We start from the raw sequence: 27,938 nt of genomic DNA, 5'->3' as shown, positions 1-27,938 counted from the left end.
GGGTCAGGCCAGCCTCCTCCCTCTCTCTCCTCCAAAGAGCATCAGCTCCTTCTTGCTTAGGCCTTTCCCACTCCCCCAAGAGCAATGAGACAAAAACAAATGGGTTGAAAATCTTTCGTATCAATTGCATCCGAAATCCAGGTTAAAGATGGCTATGGAGGACGTGAAGGAGCCCAAAGCCCAGCCCCTTCTCCTCTTACCTCTATTCCCTCCAACGTCCTCTGCAAAGTCACCAACAGTCCGTGGCCCACACAGTTCATGAGCACGGAGGAGCTTGCCCTGCCTCCACGAAACTCTTCAAGCGAGCGAGTATCTGGAACTTCACGGCAATTATCAGATATCTGAGTTACTAGAATATAATTATATATGTTTTAAGAACCATTTAAGATGGAGGTCTGATTTTATTGCTTTTGGTCAAAGGCCAGAGTAAGATTACAGAGCAAGGAACAGCACAATGTAATCCTCAGTTAGAGTCGGAGTGAATAACATTTCAGAGGAAATTTCAAAGGAGGAATGATTTCTGGGTCAATTTAACTGTAGAGTCTAAAATAACTTCAGCAGCCGACTCAAAAGATAAACTCTAAAAGTGCTGTGTGTGTCTGTGTCAGAGAGGAGGAAACGCACCTTTGCTGAGCCATATCTCAAGTGCATACTGGTTAGAATTGTCCCCAAGAACATTCTGGTGAAAGGATGGACTGGAAGAGTCTCGATGTGTCCCTCATCAGTCAAGGCTGCCGAGCGGGAAATGGGTCCCGGAAAAGGCTCGTCTCGGCTTGGGAAAGACAAAGTTGGCCGGGGAGGGATGCATTTTGCTCAAGCCTAGTCATTGCCAACACCGTGTCCGCTGTGGCCTGCCTGTGGGGCAGCTGACGCCGCAGCTGCAGAGACATGCACTGATGAGAACCTGTCATCTTCCTTCTGCTTATTCTGCCTTGTGCCCTTGCATGGGTTGAACTGTGTCCCTCTGACCCCCCAAAGGACATGTTGGGTTCCTAACCCCTGCTCCCTGTGAACATGGCCTTATTTGGAAATAGGGTCTTTGCAGAGGCCAAGTTAAAATGCGGTCACATTCAGTTAGGGGGCTGTCCTTGGAAATAGGGAAAACAGACACACAGAGGGAAGATCACATGACGAGAGGCGGGGAAAAGGCCACGTGACAGCAGAGGCAGAGATTGGAGGGGTGCGTCTGTAAGCCAGGAACCCCAAGGATTGCCAGCTAGAGAAGGCAAGGAAGGATCCTCCCCTAGAGCCTCAGAGAGAGCCTGGCTCCACTGACACCTTGATTTGAAACTTCTAAGCCTTCAGAATTACGAGGGAATTAATTTCTGTGGTTTTAAGCCCGCCGGTTTGTGGAACTTTGTACAGCAGCCCTAGGAAACTAATACATCCCCAAAGTGCTCTGGCCTCTCCTCCAGGTAAAACCCTCATCCCTCCTCATCTACATGGGTACACATGCCTGGGACCCCATGGAGTCCACAGTCACATCTCTCCACATGGAGCTCCCCAAACAAACACAGACATATTTTACATGTAACTATGGAATTGCAGATGTCTTAGACTTTTTTTTTTAACTTTTATTATGGGAAAAATTTTTTTCACATTCACAAAAATAGAGCAGTGTAATAAATTCCACGTGCCCATCCTACAGCCTCAACAATTGTCCACATTTTGTCCATTTTATTTCATCCAACTCCCAGCCAAGTTTATTTTGCACAGAAGGATGCCTGGAGCATATTAAAGCAAACTCAACGCATCATTCCAGGTCATGTGTAAATGCTTTAGTCTAAACTACTTTAGACACATTTTTTTTTTTTTTTTGGTCATCTTTGAGTACTGTGTACTTTATTAGCTATGTAAAAGGAATGAATAGCATTTTATGTCTGGGTCCTCTGTTTCTTTTCTATTTTTTTTCAGTTCAGTGATTTCTAATATATTCACAGAGTTGTACAACCATCACTACGATCCAGTTTTAGAACATTTTCATCACCCCAAAAAAGAAACCCTGTACCAGTGAGCAGTCACTCCTTACTCCCCTACCCCCCCAGCCCCAGACAACTACTAAGCTACTTTCTATCTCTATAGATTGGCCTATTGTGAACATTTCATATAAATGGAATCATCACACACATAGTCTCTTGTGTCTGACTTATTTCACTTGGCATAATGTTTACAAGATGCATCTATGTTATAGCATGTACCAATACTTCACTCCTTTTTCTGGTTGAGTAATATTCCATTGCATGGATATACTGTATTTTGTTTATCCATTCACTAGTTGATGGAAATTTGGGTTGCTTCCAATTTTGCGCTATTATGAATAATGGTGCAATGAACACTTGTGTACAAGTTTTTATGTGGACATATGTTTGTATTTCTCTTGCTAATTTACCTAAGAGTAGAATTGCTGGATCACATGATAACTCTATTTTAACATTTTAAGGAACCACCTGTTTTCCAAAGTGGCTACACCATTTACAAACCTACCAGCAATGGATGAGGGTTCCAGTTTCTCCATAAATTCTCCAACATTTGTTATTGTCATTTAAAAAAATTATAGCCATCCTAGTGAGTATGAAGTGGTAGGTATCTCATTGTGGTTTTGATTTGCATTTCTCCAATAACTAGTGATGTTAAACTTTTTCAGGTGCTTGGTATAACTTCTTTGGAGAAATATCTCTTCAGATTCTTCGCCTATTTTTTTTAAATTAATTTATTTATTTTTGGCTGTGTTGGGTCTTCGTTGCTGTGCGCAGGCTTTCTCTAGTTGCGGCGAGCGGGGGCTACTCTTCACGCAGTGCACGGGCTTCTCATTGTGGTGGCTTCTCTTGTTACGGAGCCCGGGCTCTAGGCGCACGGGCTTCAGTAGTTGTGCCAGGTGGGCTCAGTAGTTGTGGCTCGCGGGCTCTAGAACGCAGGCTCAGTAGTTGTGGCACACGGGCTTAGTTGCTCCGCGGCATGTGGGATCTCCCCAGTCCAGGGCTTGAACCCATGTCCCCTGCATTGGCAGGCAGACCCCTAACCACTGCGCCACCAGGGAAGCCCTCTTTGCCTATTTTTTTTTTTTTTTAAAGAAATTCACGTTATTTATTTATTTATTTATTTATTTATGACTGTGTTGAGTCTTCATTTCTGTGCGAGGGCTTTCTCTAGTTGCGGCAAGTGGGGACCACTCTTCATCGCGGTGCGCGGGCCTCTCACCATCGCGGCCTCTCTTGTTGCGGCGCACAGGCTCCAGACGCGCAGGCTCAGTAATTGTGGCTCACGGGCTTAGTTGCTCCGTGGCATGTGGGATCTTCCCAGACCAGGGCTCGAACCCGTGTCCCCTGCATTGGCAGGCAGATTCTCAACCACTGCGCCACCAGGGAAGCCCCTTGCCTATTTTTTAATTGGGTTATTTGTCCTTTTACTGTTGAGTTGTCAGAGCTCTTTATATATTCTGGATGTAATTTCCTTATTAGATTTATGATTTGCAAATATGGTCTCCCATTCTGTGAGCTTTTTCATTTTCTCAGTGGTGTCCTTTGAAACACAAAAGTTTTCAATTTGATGAAGTCCAATTTATTTATTTTCTCTTTTGTTGCTTCTCCTTTATCTAAGAAACCACTGCCTGACTCAAAGATTTACTCCTACGTTTTCTTCTAAGGGTTTTATGGTTTTCGCTCTTACATTTAGGTGACGATCTCTTTCTTAATTGAAATATAGTTGATTTACAATACTGTATTAGTTTCAGGTGTACAGCAAAGTGATTCAGTTATATATATTTTTTCAGATTATTTTCCATTATAGGTTATTATAAGATATTGAATATAGTTCCCTGTGCTATACAGTAAATCCTCGTTGCTTATCTGTTTTACATATAATAGTTCATCTCTGTTAATCCCATGTTCCTAATTTATCCCTCCCCCCTCCCTTTCCCCTTTGGTAAACATAAATTTGTTTTCTGTGTCTGTGAGTCTATTTCTGTTTTGTAAATAAGTTCATTTGCACCATTTTTTAATATTCCACATATAAGTGATATCATATGATGTTTGTCTTTCTCTGCCTGACTTACTTCACTTAGTAAGGTATTCTCTAGGTCTATCCATGTTGCTGCAAATGGCATTATTTCATTCTTTTTTATGGCTGAGTAATACTCCATTGTTTATACATACCACATCTTCTTAAACCAATTGTTCATGGACACTTAGGTTGTTTCCATGTCTTGGCTACTGTAAATAGTGCTCCTATGAACACTGGGGTACTTGTATCTTTTCAAATTAGAGTTTTCATCTTTTCCAGATATATGCCCAGGAATGGGATTGCTGGATCATATGGTAGCTCTATTTTTGTTTTTTTTAAGGAAACTCCATCCTCTTTTCCATAGTGGCTGCACTACTTTACAGTGATCTATTTTGAGTTATTTTTTGTATATGATGTGAGGTAGGGGTCCAAATTTATTCTCTTGCATATGGGTACAGACATTACACTTTAATTCTATTTCTTATTAACTTGTTCTATGATACTGTACCTCAGTTTTCCACAAAACATCTTTTAGATGATTTTCTTCAGACTACAGCCTAGAGTGATAGAAAAGAAAACCCTCATGAAGAAATATTTTAAATGAGGAAGTGGTTAGCCCTTCCTGCATTGCCTGTAATCTATAATTCCTTTCCCCAATTTTAGACTTTTTCCCTTTTCTTATAACATGCCATAATGCAGTCTAGCACTTGCTTGACTCAGTCATAACTGTACAAATTAGTTCTGCCCTAAACCTCAGCTGTTCAATTTAAAAAATTCAATATATGTATATGTATAACTGATTCACTTTGCTGTACAGCAGAAACTAATACAACATTGTCAGCTATACACCAATAAAAATTAATTAAAAATATTTTAAAACAAAAATTCAATATAATTAAGACTTTGGGTATAAACAATGTGCCCGTCAGTTCTGGTAAATCAGAGATAAAAAAACAGGCACTCTGCCCTCAGATAATTACAGCGTAGATGGGGAGAGGAACAGCATGTACACAAATAATAACATGGAGTGAGTACGAACACAGGAGGGAAACAGTGTACGTATGGGCGGGTTGGGAAGACATAGTGAAGGGAGGGGACTAGAGCAAAGTCTTAGAACTAGGCCCAGACAGGGGGTGCCAACATCTGATACCAGCTGGGTAAGGACCTTGTTGAGCCGAGACCAGACACCTCATCTATAGTGACTGTTCCCCACTCATCGCCAGCAGATCACATTGCTACAGAGACATGGACCCAGGAGAGGCAGACTTTCTCATTTTTTTCAAGAGAAATTAGGAAAAAAATCTGATTTCATGTGTAGTCCCTCACTTTTTAAAGTCATTAAGTAATTTGAATTTTAAAAACTCTACACTGGGTTCCTCAAAAAGCTAAACATAGAATTACCATATGACTCAGCTATTCTATCCCTAGGTATATACCCAGAAAAACTGAAAACAGGGACTCAGACAGATATTTTTATGCCAGTGTTCACTGCAGCATTATTCACAATAGCTAAAAGGTGGGAACAATCCAAGTGTCCATCAACAGACAAACAGATAAATAAAATGTGGTACAGCCACACCGTGGGATGTTAATCAGCTATAAAAAGGAGTGAAGTATTGGTACTTAATATAACACGGATGAACCTTGAAAATGTTACACTAAGTGAAATAAACCAGACACAAAAGCACAAATATTATATGATTCCACTTATATGAAATATCTAGAAAAGGCAAATTCATAGACAGAAAGATAAGAGGTTAGCAGGGGCTGGGGAGTTATTGCTTAATGGTTATAGAGTTTCTGTTTGGGGTGATGAAAACATTTTAGAAAAAGACAGTGGTGATGGTTGCACAACATTGTGAATGTAATTTATGCCACTGAATTGTACCCTTAAAAATGGTTAAGATGGGGACTTCCCTGGTGGCGCAGTGGTTAAGAATCCGCCTGCCAATGCCGGGGACACGGGTTCGAGACCTGGTCCGGGAAGATCCCACATGCCGTGGAGCAACTAAGCCCGTGCGCCACAACTACTGAGCCTGCGCTCTAGAGCCCGTGAGCCACAACTACTGAAGCCCGTGCGCCTAGAGCCCATGCTCCACAACAAGAGAAGCCACCACAATGAGAAGCCTGCGCACCGCAACAAAGAGTAGCCCCCACTCGCCGCAACTAGAGAAAGCCCACATGCAGCAACAAAAACCCAACGCAGCCAAATAAATAAATAAACAAATAAATTCATTTTAAAAAAATAAAATGAGCTTGGTAGATTTAAAAAAAAAAAAAGAAAGAAATTCAGAGGGAAGGTAACACCTGGTCATGGGAATCTCTAAAGGATTCATGAAGGTAATGGAACTTGAGCTCAGCTTTGAAAGACAGGTAAGAAGGCGAGGCTGCTCCAGAAGAAGTGGCTTGAGTCAAGGTTTAGAGGAAGAACAACAGAGGGTGTATTTTAGTATGGAGTCCAGTCCAAGTAGAGAGGTAGCTGGAAAGGTAGGAGGGGACCGGGAACAGGATGCCATGATTGCTAAACCAAGAATTTTCCATTTAATTTTGAGCAGAAGAATGAAGTTCTCAAAGTTGTCCGAGATTGATTAGCTAGGCATTGGTGTACAAAACATATTGAAAAGAGGAGACAGAGGCCCCTATACAGCCAGGTGAGAGATAAGGAAGGTCTGGACCTGACTAGTGGCCATAGGATGGGAATGAAGGAGCGAGGGGGGACAGGAAGGGGGCTCCTTGGAGGGTAATGCCTAGAAGCCGATGGCTGCAAGTGGAGAGGGAGGGTCAGAATGGGGCAGAAGGTGGTGGCGCATTATTTACGGTATAGATGATTTTCAATTCATTTAACAATGAAAATGAAGAGAGAGGGTTGTATGTTGAGGGGAAAGATTTTGCAGCATCATTTTGATGCGTGGTTTTTGTCTGTGTTTTTAGGTTAGGAGAGACTGAAGGAATAGAAAGAATTGGTGGCCTGTGGGAGACTGGAGATCAGAGAAAGAAAGAAGAGTGAAGTGATGGGGCAGAAGAAGATAAGGGGGAGCAGGGTGGAGAGACCTGGCACAGGGTCAGGATGATGTAGACAGAAGTGAAGGGGGAAAGGGTGGGAGAAAGTAAAGAGACAATTTTTTTTTAAATATATACATTTAACTTTTTGCATTTTGGATGAATAAACGTATTTTTTTTAATTTCATTTCATTTATTTTTTATACAGCAGGTTATTAGTTATCTATTTTATACATATTAGTGTATATATATCCATCCCAATCTCCCAATTCATCCCATCACCACTACCACCACCCCCGCCTTCCCCCCTTGGTGTCCATACATTTGTTCTGTACATCTGTGTCTCTATTTCTGCCCTGCAAACCGGTTCATCTGTACCATTTTTCTAGGTTCCACATATATGCGTTAATATACGATATTTGTTTTTCTCTTTCTGACTTACTTCACTCTGTATGATGGTCTCTAGATCCATCCACGTCTCTGCAAATGACCCAATTTTGTTCCTTTTTATGGCTGAGTAATATTCCATTGTATATATGTACCACATCTTCTCTATCCATTCGAAGAGACAATTTTTTAGTGGAGAAGAAGGAAGATGGCTCCACACTTATCAATAAGATAAGAAATGAAGTCATCTGCTTCAGGAGACGGGCCAGGAGTGACTCTGATGGTTCAACAAGGGCACGTCTACTGCAGAAGGTGACACAGGGAGCCACAAGAGGCGGAATTAAATGACTGCCGAGTGTCACCGGGGCCCAGATGAGGCTGGGGAGCACACACGTGCAGCAAACTCACCTGGTGGCCCAGCCATCAATGCCTGGCACTCTAAGGGGGAGAGAGGGAAAAGCTATGGCATTGAGAGGGTGGTTCTAAGTATGCTTAAAATTCGTGTAATAAAAATCCAAGGAGTGAGGCATTCTTGGATCATAGAAAGCACATTTTTGAAATGGTCAACTATGGGGTTTTCTGAGCTTTGCAACGAAACAAGACAAGGCAGCCTAGACTGGGAGAATGAGAGATCCAGGGCCTGAAGGTCATGGTGAGTGGAGGTGGGAAAGACAGAAAGAGGTTGCGGTCCTAAAATGTTTTGAAAATTGTTGTAACCTCTTAGACCAAATATGTTAATATGTAGTGACATTAGTGGTTCATGTTGAGGAAGACTTTCAAGGCTGTGTCCAGGCTCAGTTGGACTCAGTGCCTTGGCCATAAATTAGTGATGTCTATCAAAGGCAAGGGAAAGGAGAGGAGAGCCAGGATCATAGCCTGTCAATCCTGTGAAATGTGGTCAGAGAGATTTTTGAGCTGAAAAGGTTGGAGGAGGAACAGTCCCACATGATTACGAAGTGCAATAAGCCTAATGTCCTCATGGGTGACTGCAGCGTCCTGAAAAAGGAGGCACTATAGTTAGGAAGTCTAGAAAACGAGAAGGGTGGGATGTTTGGGTGGTCAGTAACATGGATATTCAATTCCTTGGCAGTGATGGCAGTAAAGAGGGTGGGACACCATCAGTCCAGCACCGAACTCATTAGGGAAGAGGGAGAACTTCTTGAAGTCGGTAGAGGGACATGGTGACAACAGGTGGTATAATCAGGGAATCCAGCGCATAGCAGGTGCTCACTAATTACTTGTGGAATGAAGGGAAGCATCTCTAGGGAGCAAGGAGTATACCATTCCCTTCTCCTGCCCTACAAGCCAAGGAGCCGACAAGAAAAGGAGCCACTTGCTGGGAAATGGCACAATCAGGAGAAAGGCAGGTGGGCGCCAGCAGGAATGGGTCTGGGAAGGTGGGGACAGAGCCGGAGGAGCTGAGCCCTGAGGGGCTGCAGAGGGCAGGCTGCTCCCAGGACTTAGAATAAATTCCAGATGATACAGGCACCGCTCTAGGGAAGAGCATGTGGATAACTCAAGGAAACCCATCCCCGCTTTAATAAAACAACTCAGAGCACAGGTCTTCCTGGGGGTGGCTTCATCTCATCTCTTACGTGAAAGAAGCTTCCTGAAAAGACAGCAGTGTGATAGAAACCAAACATAGGACTTCCCTGGTGGCGCAGTGGTTAAGAATCCGCCTGCCAACGCAGGGGACATGGGTTCGAGCCCTGGTCCGGGACGATCCCACATGCCGTGGAACAACTAAGCCCGTGCATCACAACTACTGAGCCTGCGCTCTAGAGCCTGCGTGCCACAACTACTGAAGCCCGCACACCCAGAGCCCGTGCTCCGCAACAAGAGAAGCCACCGCAATGAGAAGCTCTCGCACCACAACAAAGAGTAGCCCCCGCTCGCCGCAACCAGAGAAGGCCCGGGTGCAGCAACGAAGACCCAACGCAGCCAGAAACAATAAATAAATAAAATAAAATAATAAAATAAATAAATTTATTAAAAAAAAAAAACGTCTAAAAGAGTAAATTATCTTTCTCGCCCAGACAATGCTATGTCATTCTAGACGAGCCACCGAAACTAGCTGTGTCTGGATTGCTATAAGGTGTCGTGGAACAAGTCTGGTGATAGACACACGCAGAGCTGGAAGCGAGGAGCTCCCGCTGTGAAGAAGGAACAGGGACGCTTCAGTTTTAACTTGAGTGGATCCAAGAAAATCAGTGCTGGGAAAATGGCAAAGAGGAAAGTGACTTGCTACAAAAGTGAAGTGGGACACACAGCAAGAGCCTTGCATTGAGGTGAGAATGAGAGCTCAGCTGAAGGAGATCCTGAGACCTGGGGCCTGTCTCAGGTCACCCAGATGAAGAAAGATGCGTTTCTAAGCATTACATGGCATTAGGATGATTTTTCAACTAGTGATTCTACTGCGGGTCAAAGGGGAACGAAGGTGGTGAACTCCGGGCCTGGGTCCACGCTGGGGGATTGGTGTTGAGAACGCTGGGCTACTCTCTCCATTAGGACTGGGATAGGGGAGGACCAGCCAAGAGGTGTGGATGCACCTGGTTGAAAAACTATCCTGAGAAGGAATAGTGATTTCATAAATACATACAATTCTTACTGAGCAAGGGGACAGAGAAAAGAATGAAGAGAAGAGAGTGGGACAAAGCAAGAGGACAGAACGCCCATCCAATTGGAGAGGGGCAGGAGGACATCACCATGAGGACTGTTGTAGGGTCAACGCAGGCGCACTGTTCAGCTCAGTGGGGCACAGTGGCCCCGATTTTAGATAGGCCCCTAAACTACCCTGTCTTCCAAATATCAGGATTCCTCTTCTTCTCCCAATTTCCCTAGGGCTTAGTGCAGACAGGAGCGGGAAACCCTTCAGGAAGGAACAGTCCAGAACAGACACCCTCTCCTCGCTGGCACGGCCTCCTGCATCACGGGCCTCCCCTCCGCTCCCAGCCCAGCGAGACTGGGGAGGACACGGAATCGCAGTTGGGGAGGAAGCCGCGGGAGGCCTGACTCACCCTGCACTCAGCCGCGTGGCCCACGAGTGGGCAGGCCTGCGTGTGATGAATCACTGAGAGCCTGACTGCTATTCTGAGCGCCGCCAAGGACACGGATGCTCTTGTTGGCACCCTGGCACCCTTCACTGTTTCTCTCCTTCCCTGTCTGGCTTCCAGGAGACAAGTGCTGTAGGAACGGAGTATTTTCGTTGTTTTAAAGCCAGAGACAGAAGCTATTTAATGCTTTCTATTCTTCCTGCATCCCTTCTCAGTTCCTGGAAATCACCGGTAGGAGACTAGGACAGAGAGCCACCTCCGTCCAAGCCCAGCTGAGGCGGCCTTGCTGAGAAGCCATTCCAGGGAGGAGCAGAGGAGGGCAGGGCGTTCCTTGTAGAATTTCCCATATGAATCACCTGGCTATTTATTTTGACTGAAAGTGCCCAAGAAGTATGTAAATTTAAGTTCTAAACTCTACAAGGAAAAATCAGACTGGTACCTACAGCTCTATATAACTGCACAGCACTTGGATTAATTTCTGCATCTTTCTAGCTCCCATGCAGCCCATGATGACTTACACCATGCAAGCCATATAAAGAGTTAAGTGCTATATAGACTATACCGAGCTCACCAAATGCTATGGGACTCAGTTACCAGGAATTTAAATAAGAAAGAGTCTTTGTAATATCCTCATACTACCCTGTATTAAATTATAAGATCCACAGGGGAAAGTCACTTGTCCTTCATCCTCTCACCACTGCCTGTGTCACAGACCTTTGGGGATGGGCATTTGGAAAAGCAAAGCTCATGCTTCAGGAAGATGAGAAATGTAGGATATTCCCCAAAAAATATTTATTGGATATGAGGGAGGGCATCGTGGGTGTTACAGAGATGAAGGAGGCACCCTCAAGGAGAGTAAATCTCGTAGGAGAGATAAGACATGTACACAAATCATTTTACACAAGCACAAAGTAACTAAACATAGAGTTACCATATGATCTAGCAATCCTACTCCTGGGCATATATCTGGAAAAAATGAAAACTCTAATTCGAAAAGATACATGCAGCACCCCAATGTTCACAGCAGCACTATTTACAATAGCCAAGACATGGAAGCAACCTTAATGTCCATGGACAGATGAATGGATAAAGAAGATATGGTATATTGGGAATTCCCTGGTGGTCCAGTGTTTAGGACTCTGCGCTTCCATTTCAGGGGGCATGGGTTCAATCCCTAGTCAGGGAACTAAGATCCCACAAGCCATGCAGTGTGGCCAAAAAAAAAAGATACAGTTTATATATATACAATGGAATATGACTCAGCCATAACAAAGAATGAAATAATGCCATCTGCAGGAACATGGGTGGACCTAGAGAGTATCTTACTGAGTGAAGTCAGACAGAGAAAGACAAACATCATATGATATCACTTATATGTGGAATCTTAAAAAATGATACAAATGAACTTATTTACAAAACAGAAACAGACTCACAGACTTAGAGAAGGAACTTATGATTACCAAGGGGGAAGGGTGGGGGGAAGGGATAGTTCAGGAGTTTGGGATTGACATGCATGCACTGCTATATTTAAAATGGATAACCAACAAGGACCTACTGTATAACACAGAGAACTCTGCTCAATATTACATAACAACCTAAATGGGAAAAGAATTTGAAAAAGAATAGATACATGTATATGTGTAACTGAATCACTTTGCTGTACACCTGAACCTTTAACAACATTGTTAATCAACTATACTCCAATATAAAATAAAAAGTTAAAAACAAAACAAAACAGAAATAGACTCAGACATAGAAAACAAACTTATGCTTACCAAAGGGGATAGTGATTGGTGGAGGGAGGGGAGAGATAAATTAGGAGTATGGGATTAACATATACACACTACTATATATAAACTAGATAAACAAGGACCTACTGTATAGCACAGGGAACTATATTCAATACCTTATAATAACCTATAATGGAAAAGAACCTGAAAAAGTATATGTGTGTGTATGTGTGTGTGTGTACATATATATATAACAGAATCACATTTCTGTACACATGAAACATTACAAATCACCTATACTTCAATAAAATAAATAAATAAGTAAAAAGTAAGCACAAAGTCCTACAGGATATGAGGAAGGAGAATTATCTGGTTTGATGAAAGTCAGGCAAGATTCATGAACTGTGCCTTGGAGAACAATACAGTTCCTGAAAGGGAAGACACAGGGGTAATGCCAAAGGTGCAGAAAACGGTCTCAGTTTTCGACAAGGATGTAGGGAGACAGAGCTGGAGAGGCACACTCGGCTTGGACGTGCAGAGCCTTAACGACAAGCTTGCAAGCTCAGCTTGATCCAGTGGGTGTGCAGATCTCACTGAAGATCCTCAACAGCGTGAGAGTCAGGATCGAATCAGAGTCTCCAGAAGCTCAGTCTGGAAGTTGCCGGCAGGATGGATCAAAAGGGAGAGAAAAAAAAAAAAAAAAGGGAGAGAAATCAGAGAACTACTGTTCTAGTTCAGGTGGGAGTAATGAAGACCTGAAGGATGGCGGTAACAATGGGGGTGGGAAAAGAAACGTGTACAACGTTACGGAGGTGAGTAAACAGAGCCTGAATTTTCACTGGATGTGAGGAAATGAGAGAGAGAGAGAGAGAGGTAGAGAGACAGACATCAAAATGACTCTGGAAGGGCTTCCCCCACGGCGCAGTGGTTAAGAGTCCACCTGCCAATGTAGGGGACACGGGTTCAAGCCCTGGTCCAGGAAGATCCCACATGCCGCGGAGCAACTAAGCCCATGCGCCACAACTACTGAGCCTGCGTGCTGCAACTACTGAAGCCCACGTGCCTAGAGCCCATTCCGCAACAAGAGAAGCCACCGCAATGAGAAGCCTGCGCACCACAACGAAGAGTAGCCCCTGCTCACCGCAACTAGAGAAAGCCCGCACGCAGCAACAAAGACCCAATGCAGTCCACATAAAAAAAAAAGACTCCAGGAAACTAGGAACCACCAGAGATAGATGTGCTTTTTCCACTAGAGAAGACGAATTTATAAGCCACAGTGGTTGAGGAAGTGACAGTGCCATTAAAAGGCCTATGGATATGAAGAGGAGGAAGATTTGGGGGATGGTTCCCCCTTGCGAGGGCTAAGAGGCCATGTAGATGCCCAGAACACAGTCAAAAATACTTACGAGAGAGATCAGGGTGAAGAGAGAGATCTGGGGGTCATCTGCATGGGGGTGACAGTGGGAACTGTGGGACACAGCAAAGAAAAGCATTCTAAAGGTAGAACCATGTTAATATAAATGTTAATATAAATATATATGTTAATATAAATGTTTCAGACATTAAAAAAAAAAAAAAGGCAGACCTACATTTAGAGAATGGAAAAAGCAGAAACAAAATGGGGCAAAGCAAAAAGGATAAGTATTTACTGAGTCCCAACCACATGCCGGTGCTCAGAGATTTGCATATACTGTTATCTGTGAAGCATTTTTCCCATTTTACAGATGAGGAAACTGAATCTCAGGTAATCCACCAATCAACCCAGATGCCACATCAAAAACCCAAGAATCATTCTCTCCAAATCCACCTCCACGTCTCACAGTCAATTGCAACATGCTTTTTTTAAAAAATAAATTTATTTATTTTATTTATTTATTTTTGGCTGTGTTGGGTCTTCATTGCTGCACGCGGGTTTTCTCTAGTTGCGGCACGCAAGGGCTACTCTTCGTTGCGGTCGCAGGCTTCTCATTGCCGTGGCTTCTCTTGCTGTGGAGCATGGGTTCTAGGCGCGCAGGCTTCAGTAGTCGTGGCTCGCGGTCTCTAGAGCGCAGGCTCAGTAGCTGTGGCGCACAGGCTTAGTTGCTCCGTGGCATGTGGGATCTTCCCGGACCAGGTCTCGAACCCGTGTCCCCTGCATTGGCAGGTGGACTCTTAACCACTGTGCCACCAGGGAAGCCCACAACATGCCTTATTAAGTTTACCTTTGAATCTTCCTTGATTCTACTCTTTTCCTCCATCCTTACGCTAGGCCCTCAATTCTCTCCTGCTTACGCAATAACCTCCTGTCCCCAGGTCTCCCTGTTCATGGTCTCACCCATCACTAGTCCATCTCTTTCCCTACTGCCCAAATGGTCTAACACACAAATCCAGTCCTCACAAAGCCTTCAGAAGCTTGCAAGGCTCTTGATGAGAGGGCTCTGCTAACTCCAGGATCACCTCTGGCCCTTCACTTGCAAGCACTCCATCCCCAGCCTCACAGACCTACCTGTGGTTCACAGAATCCAGCCACCTTCCCATCTCTGCACAGGTTCCCTCTCTTCCAAGACCATCTCCTACAGTTCAAGAGCAATTCAGGCATCATATCCTCAGGTTGTACTAATCTTCCCAAGGACCCATTTTCTGTACTTCTCACTGCCCTGAGCATACCCACATCACAGCACTTATCACACTGCAAGATTTAACCCATACGACAGTCTCTCTCACTGTATTAGCACTAGTTTGGGGGCAGGGATTTGCTTTTATTCACTGGTCTCTAACACTCAACATTTCCTGGTAGAATTAATAAAACAGTCAATTCAAACCCGAAGTCTGATTCTAAGGTTCACATTCCTTCCACTATGCTGTAAAGTCAGAGAGTAGAAAGAGAAACTGGATAGTGTAGGATGACAAAAAGGCAAGAGGCTCTTTGTTAACCCACAGCTAACATCATACTTACTGGTGAAAGACTGGATGTTTTCCTCCTAAGATTAGAAGCAAGACAAGGATGGCTACTCTCACCACTTCTATTCAACATTGTACTAGATGTTCTAACCAGGGAAATTAGGCAAGAAAAAGAAATAAAAGGCATACAGATTGGAAAGGAAAAATTAAAACTATCTCTATTTCCAGATGACGTGATCTTGTATATGAAAAATCCTAAGCAATTCACAAAGTAATTATTGGAACAGAAAAAAGAAGTTCAGCTAGGTTGCAGGATATAAAGTCAGTATACAAAAATCAATCGTATCTCTATATACTAGCAATGAACAACATGAAATGAAATTAAGCAAACAATTCCATTTACAATAGCAACAACAACAACGACAAAACAACCCTTAAGAATAACTGTAACAGAAGAAGTACAATATTTGTACAGTGAAAACTATGAAACATCACTGAAAGAAATTAAGGAAGACCAGGACTTCCCTGGTGGTGCAGTGGTTAAGAATCTGCCTGCCAATGCAGGGGACACAGGTTCGAGCCCTGGTCCGTGAAGATCCCACATGCCACGGAGCAACTAAGCCCATGCACCACAACTACTGAGCCTGCGCTCTAGAGCCCGCAAGCCACAACTACTGAGCCCACGTGCCACAACTACTGAAGCCTGCGTGCCTAGAGCCCATGCTCCACAATAAGAGAAGCCACCGCAATGAGAAGCCCGCACACCGCAATGAAGAGTAGCCCCCACTCGCCACAACTAGAGAAAGCCCATGCAGCAACAAAGACCCAACATAGCCAAAAATAAATAAATTTATTTTAAAAAAAAGAAATTAAGGAAGCCCTAAATAAATGGAAAGACATCCTATATTCATGGACTGGAAGATTTAAAATTATTAGATGGCAATACTCTCCATCTAATTGATCTACCGCAACAAAGAGCAGCCCCCGCTCGCCACAACTAGAGAGAGCCCATGAGCAGCAATGAAGACCCAACGCAGCCAAAATAAATAAAATCAATAAATAATTTTTTAAAAAAGACAATTCAATGGGGAAAGAATAGTCTTGCCAACAAATGATGCAGAGGGATAATGATAGCCACATGCAAAAGAATAAAACTTGGACTCTATCTAATACCACATACAAAAATTAACTCAAAATGGATCATATGCCTAAATGTAAGAGCTAAAATAATAAAAGTCTTAGAAGAAAACTTAGGAGTAAATCTTCATGACCTTGGACTAGACAAAGATAGCTTATGTATGACACCAAAATCAGAAGTGACAAAAGAAAAAACAGGTAAATTAGACCTCATCAAAATTTTTAAAATTTGTGTTTCTAAGGATACCAGCAAGAAAGTGAAAAGACAATCCACAGAATAGGAAAAATATATTAAATCATATATCTGATAAGGGACTTGTATCTAGAATATGTAAAGAACTCTCACAACACAACAATAAAATGACAAAGAACCCAATTTTTAATGGGCAAAGGAGACACATCTCCAGGAAGACAAACAAATGGCCAATAAGCACATGAAAAGATGCCCAACATGATTAGTCATTAGAGAGGACCGCAAAGCAAACCACAGTAAGACACCACTTCAGATCTATTAGGATGACTGAAATTTTAAAAAGACAGATAATAACAAGTGCCGGTGAGGATGTGGAGAAATTGGAGCTTTCGCAGATTGCTGGTGGGATTGTGAAATTGTGCAGCCACTTCAGAAAGTAGTTCGGTAAAATAGATAGCTAGTGGGAAGCAGTCGCACAGCACAGGGAGATCAGCTCGGTGCTTTGTGACCAGCTAGAAGGGTGGGATAGGGAGGGTGGGAGGGAGGGAGACGCAAGAGGGAAGACATATGGGGATATATGTATATGTATAACTGATTCACTTTGTTATAAAGCAGAAACTAACACACCATTGTAAAGCAATTATACGCCAATAAAAACGTTAAAAAAAAAAAAAAAGTTGTTTGGCAGTTCCATATGTTAATTATAGTTACCATATGACCCAGCAATTCCACACCCAGGAGACCTGAAAACATACATCCACATAAAAACTTATATACAAATGCTCCTAGCAGCATTATTCATAATAGCCAAAAAGTGGGAATAACCCAAATGTCCATCAACTGATGAGTAAATAAACAAAATGTGGTGTATGCATACAATTCAGTCATAAAAAGGAATGAAGTACTGATACATGCGACAAAAGAAATGAGCCTTTGTCTCAATTGTACCTGTGAGATTTTAACTTATGGAAGTGACTGAGTGACGACAAGGAGAGGTCAGTGCCATTGAAAGATTTTTATTACTCACGGTGCCTGAAAGGCGAGCACACCACACCCACAGGGCCCTATAGGGAAGCTTCAGTTTGGGTCAGGAGGAGGAAGGAGCCAGGGAAAGCCTGAGCCAGAGCCTTTATTGTGTTTTCTGCAGGAAAGGCAAGGCAGGGCAGGGTAAAGAGTTTAGGACTGACTAGTCTGAACAATGCTGGCAGGCTTTGGGAAGGGCTGTCTCTTAGTTGTTTGGCACCTGGCCCTCGTTTGACTTAGGGCAGGGGAGAGATTAGCTTGGTGTGTGAGAGTTTGATAAAGGATGTGGTTGGTTCCTGGTTGGTTCGGGGTGTGGGCTCTGGACTGGATCGTTTGCATATGAAAAGTGTGCTGCAGGGTGAACCCTTTCCTATCTCTCAGAGCTAGTCCTGGGAGGGGCAGCGAGCCCACAAATGCCAGAGCATCAAGAATACAGAAAATAAGATGATACAATTCAGACAGCTGGCCTTCTGATGAATGGACGCCAAATAGACAAATACAGGATCTAAGAAAACCCAGTTACAACAGCCTAGAAAACATTATGCTAAGTGAAAGAAGCTAATCACAAAAGACCATGTATTCCATTTATACAAAAAGTCCAGAATAGGTAAATCCATAGATGCAGAATGTAACTAGTTGCCAGAAGCTGGGGAAAGAGGAGAATGCAGAGTGACTGCTAAGAGGTACGGGGTTTCTTTTGGGGGTGATGAAAATGTTCTAAAATTAGATAGACCTGTGACTATCCCTAAAACCACTGTACACTTTAAATGAGTGACTTATATATGTGTAAATTATATTTCAATAAAGTTGTTATTTAAAAACAAAATACCAAGAAAGAGCAGTGTTCAATACTTTCACCAACAAGACATCAGAGGGGAATTCCCTGGTGGTCCAGTGGTTAGGACTCTGCACTTTCACTGCAGGGGGCCCGGCTTCGATCCCCGGTCCGGGAACTAAGATCTCACAAGCCACGCAGCATGGCAAAAAAAAGACATCAGTGGAAGAGAGGTGTCACTACTACTTACCCTCAGATCTCTGGTCTCCCAGATTTTCTAGCTAGAGATGAGGCTTCATGCAAGATCGCAACATTAATCCAGGAAACAGGAAAGTCCTTTTTGATGTCTGAGCAGGAAAATAACACCACAAAAATACTGTTTAACAGGATTATTCTGAGAGTTGAGCAGGGCACAGACTGCAGCAGGGAAGACTAGAAGAGGGACACCAAAAATAAGGCCATTGAGAATAATTCAGGCAGAGGAAAACGGCTTAGAAATCAACAAGAAAGACGAGTTAGAAAAGCAAGTGAGAAAGAATCAGCAATGCGTGCAGGCTGAGGACAAGAAGAGAGGAAAAGATGTATCCAAAAGTATCCTTAAGGCTGTGGGCCTGGGGAAGATGGCGTTGCCACTGACAGTTAAAGATAACCCAGAAAATGTGAGAATTACGGCACAGTGGAGACTCCGGGTCCAGTAATGCGAGAGAGCTACTTAATGAATAAGGACCAAAATGTGCCTTGATGCCTAAGGTTACTCAAGAATGCTTCAAGCAGCTTATTAAACAAAGACCACTAGGAAAGTTATGTGGGAAGTGGGTTTGCAGGGACTGGGGTGAGAAAATGAACTCTATCACATTGGGCTGCCAGCAGGACATCCTGGTGATCGCCAGGCAATTTAAGATTGGAAAATGAGTAACGAATTGGGGCTAGAGAGAAAAATTTGGTAGTCATTGGGGGGTTTTAGAAAAATATGAAACAGTGAACTGTGTAAAAGAAGTACTGGAACTGGAAAAGAGAAAAATTAAACATTAACTAAGTTCTACCTCCTACTTGCCAGGCACTGTATGAGAGGATTTTTCAAAATGATTAGAAGGTAGTCCTGACTTTCTAGAGTTTTGTGGACGAGTGATGACAAAGCTAAAAATAGAGTATGAATGAGAGTGTCTGGGACACAGAAGATGAAACAATTTTGTCTAGAGAGTTTTCTTACAATTGAGGATTAGGAGGAAAAGGGGATATCAAAATGGAGACAAAAGTAGAATTCAAAGAATAAGAAGGTAGTTAACGACATCAAAAGTAAAGAACAGAGACGGCCAGCTTTGATCAGAAAGCAATGCTTGGCGGAATAGCTTCAATAAAAATTTAAGATTAGAAGCATAAAAAGCTGAAAGGGAAAGATGGAAGTTGTCTTCAAATATATCAAGAGAAAATATATATCTGTGTTGCTTTGGAAGAATTAGGACCAATGGAAGACACTGTAAGATTTTCACTCAGGGGGCTTCCCTGGTGGCACAAGAATCCACCTGCCAATGCAGGAGACACAGGTTTGAGCCCTGGTCCGGGAAGATCCCACATGCCACGGAGCAACTAAGCCCGTGCACCACAACTACTGAGCCTGTGCTCTAGAGCCCACAAGCCACAACTACTGAACCTGTGTGCCACAACTACTGAGCCCGGGCGCCTAGAACCTGTGCTCCACAACAAGAGAAGTCACCGCAATGAGAAGCCCGCTCACCGCAACAAAGAGTAGCCCCTGCTCACCGCAACTAGAGAAAGCCCGCAGGCAGCAACGAAAACACAACACAGCCAAAAATAAAAACAAATAAAATAAATGAATTTAAAAAAAAAAGATTTTCACTCAGTAGAACACATCTTCTAACAACGAGAGCCTCACAGGGAGAGTATGGTTGAGGTGCGCATGGGAAGACCATCCATTTGGAGAACAGGTTACTATTCATAGTAGGGGGATGGTAGAAGCAAGGTGTGGAAGGGAAGGTTAAAGGTCTCAGCTGAGAGGCCTGGAGGATTGAAAGACTAGAAAAAAAAGATGGAGAGAAGCTAATCAAAAGGAATGGAATTTAGAGTGAAGTTAAGGCATCAATTCCTGTGCAAAACAGAGAAATGCCCAAGTGGAGAAACTCCAGATAATCCTGATCTTTCAGTAAAACAGGTGGGGCATCACCAGTGGTAACAGAAGGCTGCCAGGTGGGGGGACCGAGAACTTCTGAGAGAATAACTAGCCAGGAGGGTTTCAAAACCAACGGATGTAAAGTCATGATGAAATGAAGCACACGTGGCTTTCTGGTGCTGACAGGTGCAGCGGGTAGGGTCTCTGGAACTTTGTCTCCCCCTGCTGAGTCAAGAGGCATGAGCGGCTGAGACGAGGAAAGGAGCCCAATAGGAAAGAACTGTTTCTTTTGGCGGCGGGGGGGTTAGAGAGAGGAAAACATAAACATTGATTTTTAAAAACCACCTTATAAGTTAGATCCTGCAGCATTAAATGAGCTGCTGTGCAAAAACCAAACAGCAGACAGATGTGGGAAGGGGGCCAGCACTGGGTCATCCCTGTGGGCCACTCTTGCTAGTCTTTTTGGGACTTCCCTGGCAGTCCAGTGGTTAAGACTCCATGTTTCCATTGCAGGGGGCATGGGTTCAATCCCTGGTCGGGGAACTGAGATCCACACTTTGGGGGGTGAAAAAAAAATCTTTGCTAGTCTTTTCTCTAAAAGGTTCTTCTCTTAATTAACCCATCCCTTTATCCACACGCTGTTCAACAGCCTCAAAGTGATTGCAGAGACAGGGACCTTTCCCTCAGCCAGGACACAGGCTTGTTTTGAATTTCAAAAGTTCTGTTAAATTATCTTCTCTCCAAGACCTTGTTCACAGAATCATCTTTACGTGAACCCACCTAGTAGAGCAAACAAGGATGAAACCTATCTCACGACTGGGGGCATTTGGGGAAGGGCATCTCTTCAGCCTCTATTTTAGTCACTGCTCCTTCATCCCCCAGCCCCACCCTCCTGGCTCCAGAGGAAGTCCAGGATAAGATTAAAGTCAAATGAGAAGAGGCCGAGTGGGATCACGGAAAAAAACTGTTAAGTCAGAAGATCTGGGTTTTGATTCAGTCCTGCTGTCATGTACTAGATGTGTGACCCTGGGCAAACCCATGAGCTTCTCAGAGCCTCAGTTCTCAAATCGAAGGACCACAACCACGGGTCCTCCTACCTTACGAATGCAGTGGGGATAAAAGAGAGCAGTGGATGGGAGGGCACTTTTAAAAGTCGTGTACCAGGAATTCCCTGGTGGTCCAGTGGTTAGGACTCTGGGCTTCCACTGCAGGGGCCCAGGTTTGATCCCTGATCAGGGAACTAAGATCCCACAAGCCATGCAGCACAACCAAAAAAATTAAAAATAAAATAAAATAAAGAAAATGAGGCCAGGGGACTTCCCTGGCGATCCAGTGGTTAAGACACCATGCTTCCATTGCAGGGGGCACGGGTTTGATCCCTGGTCGGGGAACTAAGACCCCCGCATGCCACGCGGTGCAGCCAAATAAATAAATAATAAAATAAACTTGTTTAAAAAAAGAAAAGAAAATGAGGCCAGGAAGATGAGAAGCTTAAAAAAAATAAAAAGAAATTTGTGTACACACATGAGGCATTGGGGGCTCAGGCACAGAACTCCCTTTCAAATATTAGTCTTGATGTACATGTACATATATATATGTGTGTGTATAGTTAAATGTAACACATAATTACATATATATATATAGTCACCTAGAATTACCTATAACACATCTATAACCATTTAAGTGATTTGTATTATCTGTGTTCACATATATAAATTTCATACTGAATCTGATTTATTCTGGATATATGCTGGAACAAACTTGGTCACCAGAGGGACTTTCCTGGTAGCACAGTGGTTAAGAATCCGCCTACCAATGCAGGGGACACGGGTTCAAGCCCTGGTCCAGGAAGATCCCACATGCCGTGGAGCAACTACGCCCATGTGCCACAACTACTGAGCCTGCGCTCTGGAGCCCGCAAGTCACAACTACTGAAACCCGCGTGCCTAGAGCCCGTGCTCCGCAACAAGAGAAGCCACCACAGTGAGAAGCCCGTGCATCACAAAGAAGAGTAGCCCCCGCTTGCCGCAACTAGTGAAAGCCCGCACGCAGCAACGAATACCCATTGCAGCCAAAAATAAATAAATAAGTAAATAAATAAAAACCTGGTCACCAGAAATGATCAGGGCATTTAAGGAAAAGCAAAAGGAAGATGTGCCTGAATCCGAAAGTACAGAGGCCACAAGGGAAGGTAAACCAGCTGTCTTGATTGATGGTTGCTGTGACCTTGGACATGGAGTTGACTCTTTCACGCTCACAATTTAATTGAGGAAACAACAACTTAACCAGAAACAACCAGAGAACAAAATAAGGCAGTAAAATCACTCGGCCTGGGCAGACTGCATGGTCTATGTAACGACTCTAGAATTTTAAGGAAAGAGCATTATTAGTGGGGTAATCAGGAAAAGCTCCACGGAGATGAACATATACACACTACTATATATAAAACAGATAACCAACAAGGACCTACTGTATAGCACAGGGAACTCTACTCAATATTTTGTAATTATCTATAAGGGAAAAGAATCTGAAGATAAATATATACATACGTATGTGTAACTGAATCACTTTGCTGTACATCTGAAACTAACACAACATTGTAAATCAACTAAACTTCAATTTAAAAAAAAAAAGGAAAGTCCCATGGAGGTAGGACATCAGGAGCTGAGAGGGACAGACAGAACTGGAAGGAAGAGGACAGTCCAGGTGAAAACACACAGCAGGAGTAAAGACAGCAGCTTGAACAACATGGGGTTTCTTCTGTAGCAGCAAGCTCGCCCTTCACTGTGGCTTAGCTCTCTGGTAGAGCTGATATGGCTACTGAAGAGCCTGAGGAGAGGACAGTGCATTCTCTGCCCCACGGCCTGGCCTGATACCCTGGCCATTTACTGTGGGAGGCGGTGTCACGCTGTAAAGCAAGGGGAAGAGCCATGTGCAGGGTCAGGGGGCCACACTCCCCTCGGCCCCCCTCCACTCCTTTTCCTTCCACCTTTTCCAACACGATCAACATTTACTCAGCACCAACCATGCAAGGAACTAGGCATTGGAGAAAAAGACCAATAATCAGGGCTTCCCTGGTGGCGCAGTGGTTAAGAATCCGCCTGCCAATGCAGGGGACACGGGTTCGAGCCCTGGTCCGGGAAGATCCTACATGCCGTGGAGCAACTAAGCCCGTGCGCCACAACTACTGAGGCTGCGCTCTAGAGCCTGCAAGCCACAACTACTAAGCCCATGTGCCACAATTACCGAAGCCCGCGCGCCTAGAGCCCACGCACTGCAACGAAGAGCAGCCCCCGCTCGCCGCAACTAGAGAATGCCCGTGCACAGCAACGAAGACCCAATGCAGCCAAAAAAAAAAAAAAGAAGACCAATAATCACCTTGGGGAGTTAGATATAAAAAAAAAACAGGTTAGACCAAAGCAGTTAAGGACCAAATAAGTAATACTGCTATTGCTACCAAAAAAAGGCGAGACGGTGGGGGGCGAGTAAGGCTGGCTGGAAAATGGTTTCTTGGACTAGACGGTGCTTGTCCAAGTCTTGAGGAAAAATTAAGATTCAGAAAGCAGAGAGTTAAGAAGGGGTATTACAGACCAGAAGTGTGAATCAACACTAGAAGGTAAGCACTACGATGTGAATATATTAATACTTAACACTACTGAACTGTATACTTAAAATGGTTAAGATGGTACATTTTATGTTACATGTATTTTATCACAGTTAAACATTTTTTTCATTTAAGAAACAAACCAAAAAAAAAAAAACAAACCAAAACACAGGTGCTTCCAAAAAAAAAGATAAACTGAGATGAATACACACTGCCATTTGTAGCCAAGTAATAAGCTAACCAGTCTGATTTTGTAGAAGGTTCGTGTAGAGAGACATCAGGAGATTCAGTAAAGAAACAAACTGAGGGACTTCCCTGTTGGTCCAGTGGGTAAGACTCCGTGCTCACAATGCAGGGGGCCTGGGTTTGATCCCTGGTTGGGGAACTAGATCTCGTATGCCACAACTAAGAGTCCGCATGCCGCAACTAAGACCTGGTGACGCCTAAATAAATAAATAAATATTTTTTTTAAAAAAAGAAACAGACTGAAGGTGGATTGTGGGAAACCTCAGGCTAACATGTGGCACTTGATTCTCTCAACCAAGGTTTCTAACTTTGTGGTCTAAAGACGGGCTTCAAGTTTTGGCCTGTGAACAACACCCTGTAATAAATCTTGAAAGTTTGTTCACAGGTGCATTCTGATCTGGGGAGAGGGCAAATGGCTGGCAGATTCTCAAAAGGGTTTATGACTTAGAAAATCTGAAAACCATTCATAAAGCCAGTTGCCAGTGTGGTCTGGGTGGCGATGGGACACGGGTTGAGGTTACATAAGTTGAGCTCACTTCCCTTGAGACGTGCAGTTAACTCAACAGCAGACAGTGTTATATAACTGGATGCCCCATCTCTCTTTAGTGCGTAACAGAGCGATTGTTAGGTATTTACAACAGCTCATCTGGGAAAGCCGGTGACCCCTACTAAAAACTAGCAGAGGGGGAGCAGAGAAGAGAACCCAGTAAAAGACAGGAAGTAAGAAGATTCAATACATTAAAATGCCACAGGGCTTCCCTGGTGGCGCAGTGGTTGAGAGTCTGCCTGCCAATGCAGGGGACACGGGTTCGAACCCTGGTCTGGGAGGATCCCACATGCCGCGGAGCAACTGGGCCCGTGAGCCACAACTACTGAGCCTGCGCGTCTGAAGCCTGTGCTCCCCAACAAGAGAGGCCGCGATAGTGAGAGGCCCGCGCACCGTGATGAAGAGGGGCCCCCACTTGCCGCAACTAGAGAAAGCCCTCGCACGAAACGAAGACCCAACACAGCCAAAAATAAATAAATAAATAATTTTTTTAAAAAAAATGCCATAGAAGCCAAAGGAAAAAAGTCCTGGAGACGATGAAGTGGTTACCGGAGTCAAGTATAAGAGGAGGATTAAGAAAGATAAGGAATGAGAAAAAAAAGATATCTAAGTTCTACGACCTTCAGTTGCACGGTTTCTGTAGAGCGATGCAAAAAAGGTCAGAGGTTAAGGGTAACATATCCAAACTAGGAGACCTGGAGAGCAAAGGAAAGTGCTATAATTATGACGTGATAATTATGTCAGGACATCAGGCATAAACCAGGAGTGTCCTGGACGAATAGACATACAGTTAGTTACCTAGTTGTGGAGGAAGGTAGTAGCACAGCCAGGAAGGCAGCAGATACCATCTGTTAACTCAAAGGATTTGGCTGTGAAAAGGAAAATAGGACGTAAGTCAGAAGAAGTAGTAGGGGTAAGAAAAGGCTTTATCAGTTACCTGTGTGGGAGGAGGGAGGACTTCTGACATTGTAAAGGAAAGGGAAGGAGTGGACAAGAGCATCCTGTACCCTCCATCTCGCTGAACTTCACGACGCACACAGGGGGCCCTCAGACATTTCTTGTGTGAATGTTGACTGGGACACCAGCCCTCCAGGAAGCAGCAAAGACTAGAATAAGCAGGAGTGGAGAGGGGGCTTTCTCCCTTTGAAACTATATGGAAGGAGAAAAGAAAACACCATATGACAAGAAAAGGCAGGCCAGAGTGCTGTATTTCAACCTAGTGAGTATCGGAGGACCGAGGTGTCAGAGAAGAATGCTTTTCCAAACTGGCCTTCACTATGGCCTTTTCTTCAAGGGAAAAAAAATAAGAAAGTTAACTCTTAGGAGTTCTTTAAAGCTAACTTGTATGTAGATTGCCAGAAAGAGAACAATAGGAAATATACCCATAGTGCAAGATATAATTTCATTCAGTGCCGAGCAGTTGTTTTATTTATAATTTCATTTCAGGTACAAATTGGGGGCTCCAGAGAGGTCAGAGGAACACTTGTCCTAAGTTTAAACTTGAGAAAGAAAACAATGGTTGGTGTCAGGATATGAAGATGTGACCATACTGATTACGTGGGGGGAGAGGAAGCTCTCAGCCAAATGTCAGACAGAGGCTAAACAATCAAAATGGGGTTCATCTACAGATGATTCTTAAATTACAACTAGGCAACTCATCCAAACTTAGCACAATCTTACACAAAGGGGAAGGGAAGGCTTTCACAGAATGTAGTAGAAATAGACCTGTACAATCTGACAACACCATAGGATCAGTGAATGGTCACCAGGGAACACTCAGTAGCAGGAAATTGCAAGTCATGAGTCACATTCTACAGCGCGGAGCTCACAGTATAAATAAAATAACCAGGTGGACAGATATTTATTATAAAAGTCAGTTTATTTTCCCTTTCTGTGTTTCATATTTTCCCTTTTTGTCAGTAATGAGCAATTAACTGATTGGAAATCTGCTTGATTAAATAACATTAACAAGTTCATAAATGCACCACATTTGAGAGTATAAAGCAAGAGGTTGAAAAATATTCCCTAACCCAATGCAAATTAGGCAGCCCTCAAAATTGCACATTTTTCACCTGTTAACTTCCATAATTTAAAATATATATACAGTATGACCTTAAAATATTGATAATTAGTATAGAATTCCCAGCCTTGAAGACATATATTCTACAAACTTCTAAAGAATAGATACCTAGATACGCCTCAGGCCCTAGTAATCCATTAATGTGATTCAAGGTCACATACTTAACACTTACAGGGCCAAAAGGTCTTTCTTTTTCTCTAATTCTAGTCTTCTGCTGAGGTAACGCAAGGAACCCAGTTGCAACAGAGATCAATCCTCTGAAAATAGGGCTAAGCAGATTAGCTTCCTAGTGGATCCTAAAGTTCCCAGAGAACAAATCTGGGGTTGAGTACTTCAGTTGTAAATTACACACTGGCATGTTCACAATTGAGGTACCTTATGGTCCTTGAAAGGAAGACTAAAGACTTCCAGGAGTCAAAGGGAATTCTGAGTGAAGACGGAGGAGAACAAGTTGACAATCACTTGAAGATATTTCTGCTTCTGGAGCTGAACGACTTTAGAGCAGATACAGAGTGACTGAGCCAATCAGCATGTAGTGTGATTTTTCCCACCGTGGTTAACAAAGGGATTCTCTGTCCAAGGCAGGCTTACGCTGGACCCAGCTAGAGTGCTTTATCCGGATTTGATGCTTCAGAGACGAGGCACGCTCTGCAAACTCATGACCAAAGCAAAATGCAACGATCCTTTCTATTCGTGGAGCACGTCACTGATACAAACCATGCCTGACTGCCTTGTGGGCACTCGGCTTTCCAGGCTGGAGAACTTGGGTCCAAGTCCAATATAGCATTTACGGCCAACAAAGACGCTAGCAGATTCATAGGCCATTCAGTACATTCATGAAACAACAGCGATAAAAATCATTAACAGTAATTCCTGTAGTGTAGAAAAACAGCCCAGCCTTCACTCTGGTCAGCATCTCCGGTGGCTGACACTGTTGAAAGAGGCTTGACAATCTGAGGTTATGCTAGAGCTCTTAAGACAACCCCAAAAGAAGGTGAATGAAAAGAAATAGTCCTGATGTGTCTCCTATTATTCTTGTTCTTTTGGGGGCACCGGTCACCCACTCAACATGCGAGTTTGTCGTCTTTGCATAAGATAGCACATTTCCCTCACTATTAATGGTGAAATAAATACAATTGTGCAACTTGTCTGTGAA

The 27,938-nt window shown here is 43.5% G+C and overlaps 1 protein-coding gene across 6 annotated transcripts in view; it reads right to left on the bottom strand.

Moving 5' to 3' along the window:
• Positions 1-27,938, bottom strand: part of SLC37A3 (solute carrier family 37 member 3) — a 118,209-nt gene that overhangs the window by 46,896 nt on the left and 43,375 nt on the right. For 2 of the 6 annotated variants that reach the window (XM_057550054.1, XM_057550058.1), the window contains one exon: positions 26,563-27,931. The exons of the other annotated variants lie outside the window; for them this stretch is intronic. In XM_057550054.1, coding sequence (XP_057406037.1) covers positions 27,839-27,931 — 93 coding nt within the window. In that variant the 3' untranslated portion in view covers positions 26,563-27,838. Of the gene's footprint in view, positions 1-26,562; positions 27,932-27,938 lie in introns of those variants that run through there. 6 annotated transcript variants of the gene reach the window in all.

The sequence above is a fragment of the Balaenoptera acutorostrata genome, chromosome 7 (genome assembly GCF_949987535.1).
Source record: "Balaenoptera acutorostrata chromosome 7, mBalAcu1.1, whole genome shotgun sequence".
Classification (NCBI taxonomy): domain Eukaryota; kingdom Metazoa; phylum Chordata; class Mammalia; order Artiodactyla; family Balaenopteridae; genus Balaenoptera; species Balaenoptera acutorostrata.
Note: the sequence above shows the minus strand (reverse complement) of the source record. Positions and strands in the feature narration are given on the sequence as shown.